This window comes from Schistocerca cancellata, chromosome 9 (assembly GCF_023864275.1).
Source record: "Schistocerca cancellata isolate TAMUIC-IGC-003103 chromosome 9, iqSchCanc2.1, whole genome shotgun sequence".
Lineage (NCBI taxonomy): Eukaryota > Metazoa > Arthropoda > Insecta > Orthoptera > Acrididae > Schistocerca > Schistocerca cancellata.
In genome coordinates this window covers 205,256,092-205,269,584 of record NC_064634.1, presented here as the reverse complement: position 1 = coordinate 205,269,584, position 13,493 = coordinate 205,256,092, and the positions used below count along the sequence as shown (strand labels likewise).

Below are 13,493 nucleotides of genomic sequence, written 5' to 3'. Positions count from 1 at the left end.
CTTTATTAGCTCTGATTTGCACTTTTTACAAGTACAACTACGGTACCACAGTTCTGGAGGAATAGCAATGCCCATAATTACAACACGAGAAAGAAACCAATATCTCCATTACTTATAATTAAAACTGGCATTAACTTGAATGGTGCTGAATAAAGTTGCAACCAAAATCTCTGATAATGTAAAATGCCTGAAATACTGCAAAACTAAAATTGGTGGCAAGTTTAATACTTAAGTTCCTGATAGGCAAATCCTTTCATTCTATGGAATAATCTTTACTGATAAACTTGGAGCATATGTAGCTGAAATAACTGAGCAAATAAACAATTTTTAAAAATTAAAAACTAACTTTATTATGAGATTTAACATTTGTTTCTGAAGTATGAATTTCTCTGTACATGGTCAGCATGCTACTATGTTTCAATTAACTATTAAATAACCTGTAAATTCATTCATTCCACATCATTATGACACATTTCACAAGAGACTAATGCAAAATATAACTTACCAGGGAGGTCCTTTGCAGCTCCAAAGTATTTGTAACCACGATTTCCTGGAACTTCTTTCCCTTCATGGTCCAGCATCCGAGGTCCAACTTTAGCATAATCTGGACCACCAAGCTCACGTATCTGTGCTTCCCAATGGCCTTTCTCACGAAGTAGTTTGTTTATTTCATCATTTAGGTCACGGATCCGAAATTCTCCAAGACCCGCTGCAGAACAGAAAATTAATTGCCACGATGATATATGGACAACTTACACTGCACCAGACATTAAATGACAAGAAAGAAACTAGTCATTGGAAAGATGATTAATACATACAACTTCATATATACTGTATTTTACAACTGGATTTTTTTGCATCTTATCTATTGGTTATGACCTGTAGATTAAAACTGAAGAAACTACAAAAAGGTGGGAATTTAAGGAGATGGGACCTGGATAAACTGAAAGAACCAGAGGTTGTACAGAGTTTCAGGGAGAGCATAAGGGAACAATTGACAGGAATGGGGGAAAGAAATACAGTAGAAGAAGAATGGGTAGCTTTGAGGGATGAAGTAGTGAAGGCAGCAGAGGATCAAGTAGGTAAAAAGACCAGGGCTCTTAGAAATCCTTGGGTAACAGAAGAAATATTGAATTTAATTGATGAAAGGAGAAAATATAAAAATGCAGTTAATGAAGCAGGCAAAAAGGAATACAAATGTCTCAAAAATGAGATCGACAGGAAGTGCAAAATGGCTAAGCAGGGATGGCTAGAGGACAAATGTAAGGATGTAGAGGCTTATCTCACTAGGGGTAAGATAGATACTGCCTACAGGAAAATTAAAGAGACCTTTGGAGATAAGAGAACCACTTGTATGAACATCAAGAGCTCAGATGGAAACCCAGTTCTAAGCAAAGAAGGGAAAGCAGAAAGGTGGAAGGAGTTAATAGAGGGTCTATACAAGGGCGATGTACTTGAGGACAATATCATGGAAATGGAAGAGGATGTAGATGAAGATGAAATGGGAGATACGATACTGCGTGAAGAGTTTGACAGAGCACTGAAAGACCCGAGTCGAAACAAGGCCCCCGGAGTAGACAACATTCCATTGGAACTACTGACGGCCTTGGGAGAGCCAGTCCTGACAAAACTCTACCATCTGGTGAGCAAGATGTATGAAACAGGTGAAATACCCTCAGACTTCAAGAAGAATATAATAATTCCAATCCCAAAGAAAGCAGGTGTTGACAGATGTGAAAATTACCGAACAATCAGTTTAATAAGCCACAGCTGCAAAATACTAACACAAATTCTTTAAAGACGAATGGAAAAACTAGTAGAAGCCGACCTCGGGGAAGATCAGTTTGGATTCCGTAGAAATACTGGAACTCGTGAGGCAATACTGACCTTACGACTTATCTTAGAAGAAAGATTAAGGAAAGGCAAACCTACGTTTCTAGCATTTGTAGACTTAGAGAAAGCTTTTGACAATGTTGACTGGAATACTCTCTATCAAATTCTAAAGGTGGCAGGGGTAAAATACAGGGAGCGAAAGGCTATTTACAATTTGTACAGAAACCAAATGGCAGTTATAAGAGTCGAGGGACATGAAAGGGAAGCAGTGGTTGGGAAGGGAGTGAGACAGGGTTGTAGCCTCTCCCCGATGTTATTCAATCTGTAAATTGAGCAAGCAGTAAAGGAAACAAAAGAAAAATTCGGAGTAGGTATTAAAATCCATGGAGAAGAAATAAAAACCTTGAGGTTCGCCGATGACATTGTAATTCTGTCAGAGACAGCAAAGGACTTGGAAGAGCAGTTGAACGGAATGGACAGTGTCTTGAAAGGAGGATATAAGATGAACATCAACAAAAGCAAAACGAGGGTAATGGAATGTAGTCGAATTAAGTCGGGTGATGCTGAGAGAATTAGATTAGGAAATGAGACACTTAAAGTAGTAAAGGAGTTTTGCTATTTGGGGAGCAAAATAACTGATGATGGTCGAAGTAGAGAGGATATAAAATGTAGACTGGCAATGGCAAGGAAAGCGTTTCTGAAGAAGAGAAATTTGTTAACATCGAGTATAGATTTAAGTGTCAGGAAGTCATTTCTGAAAGTATTTGTATGGAGTGTAGCCATGTATGGAAGTGAAACATGGACGGTAAATAGTTTGGACAAGAAGAGAAGAGAAGCTTTTGAAATGTGGTGCTACAGAAGAATGCTGAAGATTAGATGGGTAGATCACATAACTAATGAGGAAGTATTGAATAGGATTGGGGAGAAGAGAAGTTTGTGGCACAACTTGACCAGAAGAAGGGATCGGTTGGTAGGACATGTTCTGAGGCATCAAGGGATCACCAATTTAATATTGGAGGGCAGCGTGGAGGGTAAAAATCGTAGGGGGAGACCAAGAGATGAATACACTAAGCAGATTCAGAAGGATGTAGGTTGCAGTAGGTACTGGGAGGTGAAGCAGCTTGCACAGGATAGAGTAGCATGGAGAGCTGCATCAAACCAGTCTCAGGACTGAAGACCACAACAACAACATGAAGGTAACAGCTAAACTGAGGTTTCAAAGATTGTGATAATTCAACATAAGATGTAAAAGAATTCATACTTTGAAGTTTAGAAGCAAAACACACCTGCATTTGCTGCAGGTGAGATAAAGAGGGGGTTAGGAACAAAGTGTGGAAAAATAATATGCACTTTCTCTGGAGATAATTGGCAAATATAGTGTGGATCTGTCTTTGTTGCCATCAGTGTCTCCCTTTCTAGGAAAAAGATAACAGAAAGGAAGTGACTATTTACAAAAAATAAAAACTGTGAAAATACAGAGATGGGCTGGCAGACATCCTAGTTTACAAATGGTGAATGAGTGACTGGGCCAATGTTTAACCTCTGATTGGTGGTGATGTCATTTGTATACTGGTGGCAACTACAATTTTAAGAGCGAAACATAAATTGGTTTGCTAAGAATGAGAGAAATCAGAAGACAAAGATGGCCATTTGGTTGTGACAATGAGAGAAAACAGAAGACAAAGGTGGCCATTTGGTTAACTGTTCATTCAAAGACAAAAAAGGCCATTTGGTTAAGTGTTCATTCAATCATTTTCGTAGATTGTAGTGCCAACTGTTACCACAGGTTAAGCCAAGGAGGACCAAAGGCAAAGCAACAAACTTATTCACCAATATTTGCTATCATATGCTCCAAGGTATTTGGATTTTAATCCAAGTGCAGTCTGTTTCCATTACAGTCACCAAACGTGGGACATCATTCAATATTATGTGCAGAAAGTTTCATGACGTTATACACACTAGAAAAACATTTGAGTCTGTACTACTCATCATGACAGATAAAATTAAGGCAGTTCTCTCGGCGGAGAAGACCCTGCATATCTACAAATGGGCAAGAAGTTGGAACCTAATATTGACCATTAAATATTAGGAGAGAGATAGCTTCAGATGTTGCAGTGCCCAAGCTTGTGTTGATATATCTCTAGGTAGATTTCTTTTAATATGAAATTGTGAGTATGCAGATCTGTAAAGATAACACCCTTTACGCTTATAAATACACTGATGAGCCAAGAAGTTATGACCAGCTGCTCCACAGATGTGCTGCTGCACATTTGCGAAGCAGTACTTCAGTGATCCTATGTGACATAGATTCGATAAGTCCTCAGTAGGTTTCTGGAGGTATAGGGCACCAGATGTCTATACATCGGTCACACAATTACACGTCAGTGTTTTGTGAGAATGCAGACAGCAGCCCCCTAACAGCATCCCAGACATGCCCCTTAAAGTACAGATCAGTTAGATTTGGTGGCCAAGATATCAACTCGAGTTCACTATTATGTTCCTCAAACCACTGAAGCTTTATTTTGACCTTGTGACAAGGACAGTTATGCTGGAAGAGGCTATCACCACCAGGAAAGACATCAAGAACGAAGGGATGCTGGTGGTCTACAACAATGTTCACGTAGTCCACAGCCGTGATGGCACCTTCGATTACTATCACAGGCCCGGGTGAAAATCCCTCATAGCACAATACTCCCTATCGACATGTGGTTGTTGTGCATGACACACTTTGAGCAGCTGTTTGTCTAGACAATGACATATCCTGACATGATAACTGACCAGGTGTAGCAAGCAATATGATTCACTGGGCCAGGCAACATGTTTTTGCTGATGCACAGTCCAATATTGATGGTAACTGTGCCCACTGCAACAGTCACAATGTCACTGGATCAGCATGGGAACATGTACTGACATCTGCTGTGAAGCTACATGTTCTACAATGTGCTACTAAACTTTTCACCTTAAATATTTCGGTAACCATTCAAGTTATTGTAATTCTATTTTTACCCAGGTGAATTGTGAGAATGTTCTCACTGAATGGAATATAGTATCTTTACATAACTACATTAATTACAGAGATATCAGTACTAACTTTAAACAATGTAAGATCCAGGATCAACCTTCAGCAGTCATGTCCGTCACCCTGTTCACATGCCAACACTACGCAGCTTCTTTTCCACCAACACACCCACAGTCTTCTTACTTCTCTCTTTCTGCCCCCCCCCCCTTCCCCCCTCCAGCTCTCCATCTAACCTCCTGACTGCAACTAGGTGCCCGGCTCTCTCCCCACCTCATCCCTGTATGTTCCCACAAGCAGCACTTTACTGTCCTCCAACTGCAGCCTGCCATCTCTCCCAATCCCTGTCCCGGCCTCCTCCTTACCAACACCACTCAGATGGCTTCTCCCCTTACGTGCTGCAGCTCACTGTTCAACTTCGGCAGCCGGAGACAGTGGTCTCGTGTGTGCGAGTTGCTTTTGCGTGTGCAGGGGGTGTATATGTTTTCTGTGTAATTCACAAGAAGGCCATTTGGCTGAAAGCTTATTTGTTTAGCAGCCTTTTTGTTGTTGCTATCTGCGACTCAGCATCTGCACTATATGGTGAGTAGCAATCTATCCTTTTCATAACACTGTCAGCATCAACTTCGCTTTTTCAAATGGAACTATGGCTAATTAGTTTCATGTCCCATGGATCTTGTTGATCAATGTATCGTAATTATGCAGAATGAGTCATTTTACATTCACACTGCAAATTACTTTGTACATATGATTACATTCTGAACAGTTCTAGGGTTACGCAGATTCTGCAAGTTAGTAAGTACCGCCCACCACCTTTTACATGTTACAGTAATTGAAATTCTTCAACAGAATAGAACGAACTGTCCAGGAGAAATTTTCTCAGTATGTTTTCAAATTTTGCTTTTCCACCTGTCAGAAAATTTATAGCACTGAGTAAGTGATCAAAAATTTTTGTTGCGGCATTTGTGAACCACTTTCTGTGTTAACACACAGTAACAAATGTCATTTTTACTTCTGGTTTTGTAATTGTGTACATCATTGTTCCTTTTGAAATGCAATGAATTATTTACAATGAACTTCAAGAGGGAATAAATATACTGTGAAGCAATAGTCAGAATGCCCAACTCCTTAAACAGCTGTCTACAAGATGATTGTGGGTGAGCACCAATTACAATTCTTACAGAACATTTTTGCACAATGAAGGCTCTCTTTCTTAAAGATGAGAACATCATTCCATACAATATTATTGAATGAAAGTATATGCAAAATGTGTCAACTTACTGATTTGTTTCTCCCCAAGATGTGCTACGATTCTAAGTACAAATGTGGCTGAACTAAGTTGTTTTAGGAGTTCCAAAATGACATTCTCCCAGTTTAAATTCTCATCAGAATCGACACACAAAAATTTTAAGTTTTCATCCTATTTATTATTTACTTGCCATTTGTTACATTTATCACTGATGTAACACCCCTAGATGTGCAAACTGAATATGCTGTGTCTTTTTAAATTGAGAGTGGGACCATTCACAGAACACTAGCCAGTAACACTTTCAGGAACTTTGTTTGTCATTTCTTTTGTTTCTATATGTATGCTTGGATTGGTTACAATACTAGTGTCAACTGCAAAATTAACTAATTATATTTGTTGTAAATCCGATGGAAGATCGATTACACATAATTATGAGGAACAATTGTGGATCCAAGACAGTGCCTTATGCAACACACCATGCTTGATTTCTCCTCAATCAGATGTATGTCTCAACACTATTTTATTATTCAGTGCTTGTAAAATCTGGTGAGTGATCATGTAAATGGCATTATCATTAGAGCAAACCTTCTGAGACCCAAACTGTGAGTTGCTGAGGATATTATTTTTGCTAAGGTGAGAAACTATTCTAGAATATATGAAAATGGTACCTACCCTTTCGGACATGTCCAAAAGAACAGACACCATTGGTGTTCTTGCAGCTCTCAAAGAATGAAATTACAATGAAATCCAGACCATTAGCTGATTGCTGGTGTTGATAAATATCAACAAGGACAGTTGAAAATGTGTGCCCCGACCAGGACTCGAACCCGGAATCTCCTGCTTACATGGCAGACGCTCTATCCGACTGAGCCATCGAAGACACAGAAGATAGTGCAACTGCAGGGACTTATGTCTGGCATGCTCCCTGTGAGACTCATATTTCCAACTTACTGTCCACACACTACATTTGTAGTGCACCTGCCCACTATACTCATTATTTGTGACAGTCAACCTACCGATTCCCGTAAGAGTTTGAGCAAAGTGAGTGCATCCGCACTGAAGAAGATCATTGGCCAGTAAACCTTATCTATATGAACATGGTTTCTGTTCTTTCCGACATGTCCGAAAGAACAGATACCACTGGTGATCTTGCAGCTCTTGTAGAATGAAATTGCAATGAAATCCAGACCATTTGCTGCTTACAGGTGTTGATAAATACCAACAGGGACAGTTGAAAATGTGTGTCCTGACCGGGACTCGAACGCGAAATCTCCTACTTACATGGCAGATGCTCTATCCGAATGAGCCATCAAGGATACAAGGGATAGTGTGACTGCAGGGACTTACCTCTGGCATGCTCCTTGTGAGACCCACATTTCAAGCTTACTGTCCACAGACTACATTTGCAGTGCCCCCGCCAGCTATACTCATTACTCGCAACAGTCAATCTACATTTTTGTAACATGTAGCTGACGTCAGCCCAAACAAATACTGCTCATAACCATCTTTCATACAATGCCCACTGTCAACGGAAACCATCAGAATGTTTACTGTTACAAACTAAAATAATTTTTAAAGCAGGATTTTAAGTGCCCATTTGATACAGCAGCTTCAAATTAGTCTAGTGCAATATTTGTTTTCTCAATATGTATTATCAAGGACGATAAAACACGAAGAATAATGAGTACTTCAGCAGTGACTGGTGCAGATGGCACAGGCCAGGATAGTGCTGTTGCGACTGGATTACCAGTTATTCTTTGTGTGCTATTGTCCCTGATAATACAAATCGATAAAATGAGTATTACACTAGACTAATTTGGGACTGCTCTATCATATGAGAACTTAAAATTCCACTCTTAAAAATGAATTTGTTTGTAACAGGAAGCAAAGCAGCACTGAGTATTGCACAAGACTTAATGAGCAGTATTTGTTTGGGCCGACTCCAGCAACACACTGCAAAAATGAAATTAATATCTTCTGAAACACCACAGAAAATGTCCCTGACAGCTCTTGGGGAGCAGCTTGCTATGTAGCCTTAATGACAATGCAAACTAATGTGAGCTGTGATTACCGTAAGTCTTCTGAATTCTAGGTAAAGCTAATGAAGCTTCTTGTCACTGTATTGCAAGTGTTGGTTTCGCTGACTCACAAACAAACTGTCACCCTCCAAACAGATGTCCTACTATATTACAAACCAGTCCATTGTTGCAACATGTATTGTAATGTGTTCAAGAGTAACATCGCATATTCGTCAAAATGAAGTACTAACAAAATGTCAATTTGGTTTTCAGAAAAGCTTTTCAACATAAAATGCTATACATGCTTTCATTGGTCAAATATTAAATGCATTGAATAACTGAACATCACCCAATGGGATATTTTGTTATCTCTAAAAAGCTTTTGATTGTGTGTATCATGAAATTCTTCTAGATAAGCTTAAGTATCGTGGTATGAGTGGGACAGTACAAAAATGGTTTGATTCATATTTAAGTGGAAGAATGCAGAAGGTTTAAAATTAACAGCACATATGGTCTGCAAAAATCAGGAGAGTCCTCTATCTGGGGAGGTATCAAGAATGGTGTCCCGCAGGGTTCAGTCTTGGGTCCCTTATTGTTCTTAATATATATTAATGACTTGCCAATCTATATTCATGGAGATGCTAAGTCAGTTCTTCTTGTTGTTAACACAAGTATAGTAATCACACCCAACAAACAAGAACCAGCTGAGGAAATTGCAAATAATGTCTTTTAGAAAATTAGTACGTGGTTCTCTGCAAATGAAGTCTCGCTAAATTTTGAGAAAACACAGTATATACAACTGAAGGGGTGAGAATGATATAGTCCAAAGCCATATTTTTCTCAAAATACATTTTTTGTGTTCGTTCAACTTCTATTCAACAGAGGAAGCTATTGCGAAAATATTTTAAGTTTCACTCACTAGATGGCAAACCAGTCCACACTTGTTGTTCTCATATAGTGAGAAAGTAGTCTTTTGTGTGTGACACAACCCAAAGCCACAGCAAAATGGTGCTTGCAAAGAAGAGATTATTTCCATGCGTAACCAAAAAAGAAGATACCTAGACAGAAATGACCAGTTCTGAAGAAGATTATTCGTCCAATGGAAGCAATTATTGTCTCTCTGATGAATATTCATCAGAAAAAAAAGCTTACTTTTTTTAAACATTTAAAATGTCGAGACTTAGGACTGTATCAGAGTAAAATAATATTGTGTAACTATAACTATTATATACTCACTAATTAAAATACTTATGTGTGAATCATGAACAAATTATACTTCTCCTATTAATTACTGCACTATTGGTAATAATTTTGATATTATAAGGCTATTTGTATAATATATTACAGTATGTTATATGCGTTAAAGTGGCTTTGGTCTGCCTCATTCTGAATACTTTGTTTGGCTTAGGATGCTGACGAATGTAAAAGGTGCCCCAAAGTATGACCTGCTAAAGAACATAAAGGCAGGAAAAAAAGAAAAAATATGTACAACTGGAAAATGGAAAAATGGAAATGTTGTAGAAATTCTGGCAGAGAGTACATATTGGATAAAAGAGGATGAACTATTGGGGCTAAAATTTGTGGTCTCGGATGTAAATGTAAAAACAAGTGTTGGAGCAAAATTCATGAATGTGTAGATCAGATATTCCATTCTTTTTGGGATATGGGTGATTTCAATTGCCAAAATAATTACCTTCTTCGCAATATTAAGATGAAACAAGTGCAAAGGAGATAACTATGATCAATGAAAAATCTGAATTTAATTTTTTATTTTATGTATTTTTATAAAAAGAAAAGTGTGGTTTCGCAGTGAATGGTTACTTTTTTTACCAGGTTAAGGTTAATGGCTGTAATATTTTGGTATGCAGAGAAGCATTTTTTAAGTGTGCACGGGCTTCAGAACGTCTTAAGAACTTACATAATGGACACTCCACTTCTCCAAACAACAGAAGAGGTATTTAAAGATTAAATCAATGTTACTTACCATAAAAACCATAATTTTGTTTTATTCTGCTTATTTATCCAGTGTTTTTCTTTAAGTATCATATTCAAATATAAATTCACTAAATTTCTCTGACCTGGGCATCTACCTATAAAATTACTTTTATTCTTTTTCTTTGTTTCCAGGAAAAAAAGGGAATCCACCAAGGAAAATTTCACCAGAAGCAGTTCAAGTTCGTAAATAATATACCGAAGTATCAAACAATGGAAAACCCAGGATGGAATGTAACAATATTATGAAAAGGTAAGTTGCCAATGACCATATAGTGGAGATGTTGAGTTACAGATAGGCACAACAAAAAGACTGTCACAAATAAGTAAAGCTTTTGGGCTTCGTCAAGAATAGACGGGCCAAGGTTGAGGCAAGGAGGGTTATGAGAACGTAGGATGTATTCCAGGGAGAGTCCCCACTTGCAAAATTCAGAAAAGCTGGTGTTGGTGGGAAGGATCCATATGGCATAAGTTCTGAAGCAGTTGTTGAAATGAAGGATGTAATGTTTGGCAGCATGTTCGGAAAGAGTGTGGTCCACTTGTTTCTTGGGCACAGTTTGTCGGGGGCCATTAATGCAGACAGACAGCTTGTTGGTTGTCATGCCCACATAGAATGCAGCACAGTGGTTTAAGCGTAGCTTGTAGATCACATGTCTTGGTCTCACATGTAGCCCTGCCTTTGACGGGATAGGTGATGTTTGTGACCGGACTGGAGTAGGTGGTAGTGGGAGGATGTGTGGGACAGGTCTTGCATCTAGGTCTATTGTGGGGGTATGAGCCATGAGGTACGGGGTTGGGAGCAGGGGTTGTGTAAGGCTGGGTGAGTATATTGTGTACGTTCAGTGGATGGTGGAATAACGCTGTGGGAGGGGTGGGAGGGATAGTGGGCAGGACATTTATAATTTCAGGACACGATTAAAGGTAGTCGAAACTCTGGCGCAGAATGTAATTCAGTTGCTCCAGTCCTGGGTGCCACTGAGTTACGAGGGGGAAGCTCCTTTGTGGCTGGACGATGGTACTTTGGGAGGTGGTGGACTGGATAGATAAGGCACGGGAGATTTGTTTTTGTACAATGTTGGGAGGATAATTATGGTCTGTGAAGGCTTCAGTGAGACTGTCGCTATATTTCAAGAGGAACTGCTCGTCACTGCAGATGCGACAACCATGGGTGGCTAGGCTATATAGAGGGACTTCTTGGTATGGAACTGGTGGCTAGTGGTTAGTAAGTTTGATATTGGCGGAGGTACTGATGTACCCATCATTGTGGTGGAGGTCAACATCTAGGAACGTGGCTTATTGGGTTGAGTAGGAACAGGTGAAACAAATGGAGGAGAAATTGTTGAAGTTCTGGAGGAATGTGGCTAGGGTGTCCTCATCATCAATCCAGATTGCAAATATGTCATCAATGTATGTGAACCAGGAGAGGGGTTTAGGACTCTGGGTTTTTAGGAAGGATTCCTCTAGATGGCCCATGAATAGGGTGGCATAGGATGGTGCCATGCACGTACCCATAGCCGTACCGTGGATTCTTTTGTAGATAATGCATTCAAAGGAGAAGTAATTGTGGGTGAGGATATAGTTGGTCATGGTGACTAGGGAGGATGTTGTTGATTTGGAATCTGTCGGGTGTTCAGAAAGGTAGTGTTCAATTAGCGGTAAGGCTGTGGGCATTAGGAAAGTTAGTGTAAACAAAAAAATGGTTCAAATGGCTCTGAGCACTATGGGACTTAACATCTTAGGTCATCAGTCCCCTAGAACTTAGAACTACTTAAACCTAACTAACCTAACGACATCACACACATCCATGCCCGAGGCAGGATTCGAACCTACGACCACAGCAGTCCTGCGGTTCTGAACTTAAGCGTCTAGAACCGCATGACCACCGCGGCCGGCAGTGTAAACATAGATGGCATCATTAATAATGAGCAGGGCAGCGTGCGGTAAAGGGACAGGAACTGTGGAGAGTTAGTGGAGGATACGGCTGGTATCTTTTATATAGGAGGGTAGGTTCCACGTAATTGGTTGAAGGTGTTGATCTTTGAGAGCAGATTCTCTCAGTGGGGGCACAGTAACCAGCCACAATGGGGCATCCTGAGTGGTTAGGTTTATGTAGAAGAGTGTGTGTGTGTGTGTGTGTGTGTGTGTGTGTTGGGGTTTGTGGGCGCTCAACATCGAGGTCATCAGCGCCCTGACACACATTCAAAGGAACGAATGTGGAGAGACCTAATAAAACTGAAAAACATATTCAAAGAAAGCAGGAAAAGAGAGAAATTACTACATAAGAAAGTAAAAGCTAAGGGAAGGGAAAACATAGCAACAAGAATGACACAGGAAAGTGTCATTGGCTGGCCACTTACATAAAAGATGGGCGAGCTTGTCACACAGTGAGCAAATTAATATCCTCTCCCTAAAATCTTTGTAAAAACATTTGACAAGGCACAGAACTTTAAAACTTTAACCACATTCGTCCGAGTGTTGCCTAAAAGAGTTGGCAGGTCCGCTGGCAAATCAGCCGAGGCCCGCTGGTCAGAAAATAAAACACAATCCAGTAAAATGTGGCTCACAGTGACCTGGACGCCGCAAGCACCACACAATGGAGGGTCTTCTCGCCGGAGCAGGAAGCCATGCGTCAAAGGGCTGTGGCCTATTCGAAGCCGAGTGAGGAGAACCTCATCCCGTCGACGGGGCTGAAAGGAAGTACACCACACACGCGTTGTGGGCTTGACTAGACGGAGCTTATTGTCAGTCACTTCCAGCCACTCATCCTCCCACCGACACATGACTCGGGAGCTCAACAGCGAGGTGAGTGCGTGCAACGGGATAGCACACTGAGATACGTGTGGATCAAGACATGCCTCCTTGGCTGCGAGATCTGCCCTTTCATTCCCAGCAATGCCGACATGCCCTGGAACCCAGCAGAAAGCTACAACCTTCCCCAGTCGCTGTAGCCGGAGGAGGGCATCCTGGATGGTCTGGACTACTTTATCCGCCGGATACAAATGGTGCAATGATTGAAGGGCACTGAGTGAATCGGAACACACAAGAAATTTAAGCGAGGAAGAAAGTCTCATCGGCTCCAGTGCCCGCAAGATCGCAGACAATTCTGCATCAAAGACAGTAAAAGTCTGAGGCAGGCGGACCTTGAGGACACGATCCGGAAAAACAACTGAGCAACCCACGGAATCCCCTTGTTTCGACCCATCCGTAAAAACAGCTACATAGTTGTGGTGCTCAGATAAAATAGCAGAAAATGCTGCAGTAAAAACGGTGGCAGGAGTGCAATCTCTCTTGTACTGCAATAAATCTAAAATCACACGTGGCCTCATTAGTAACCAGGGTGGCAGGCGGTTAAAACCCAGGATTTGGGGTTGGACAGACTCCACAC

General features: G+C 40.5%; 1 protein-coding gene and 1 non-coding gene across 2 annotated transcripts in view; both read right to left on the bottom strand.

The window, feature by feature from the left end:
- The window catches only part of LOC126100648 (pre-mRNA-splicing factor ISY1 homolog), a 73,259-nt gene that overhangs the window by 51,962 nt on the left and 7,804 nt on the right, over window positions 1–13,493 (bottom strand). The window contains exon 4 of the mRNA XM_049911276.1: window positions 506–709. Coding sequence (XP_049767233.1) covers window positions 506–709 — 204 coding nt within the window. The remainder of the gene's footprint in view (window positions 1–505; window positions 710–13,493) is intronic.
- On the bottom strand, window positions 6,905–6,979 carry Trnat-ugu (transfer RNA threonine (anticodon UGU)). The gene has a single exon. It is a non-coding gene; the product is annotated as a tRNA-Thr (tRNA).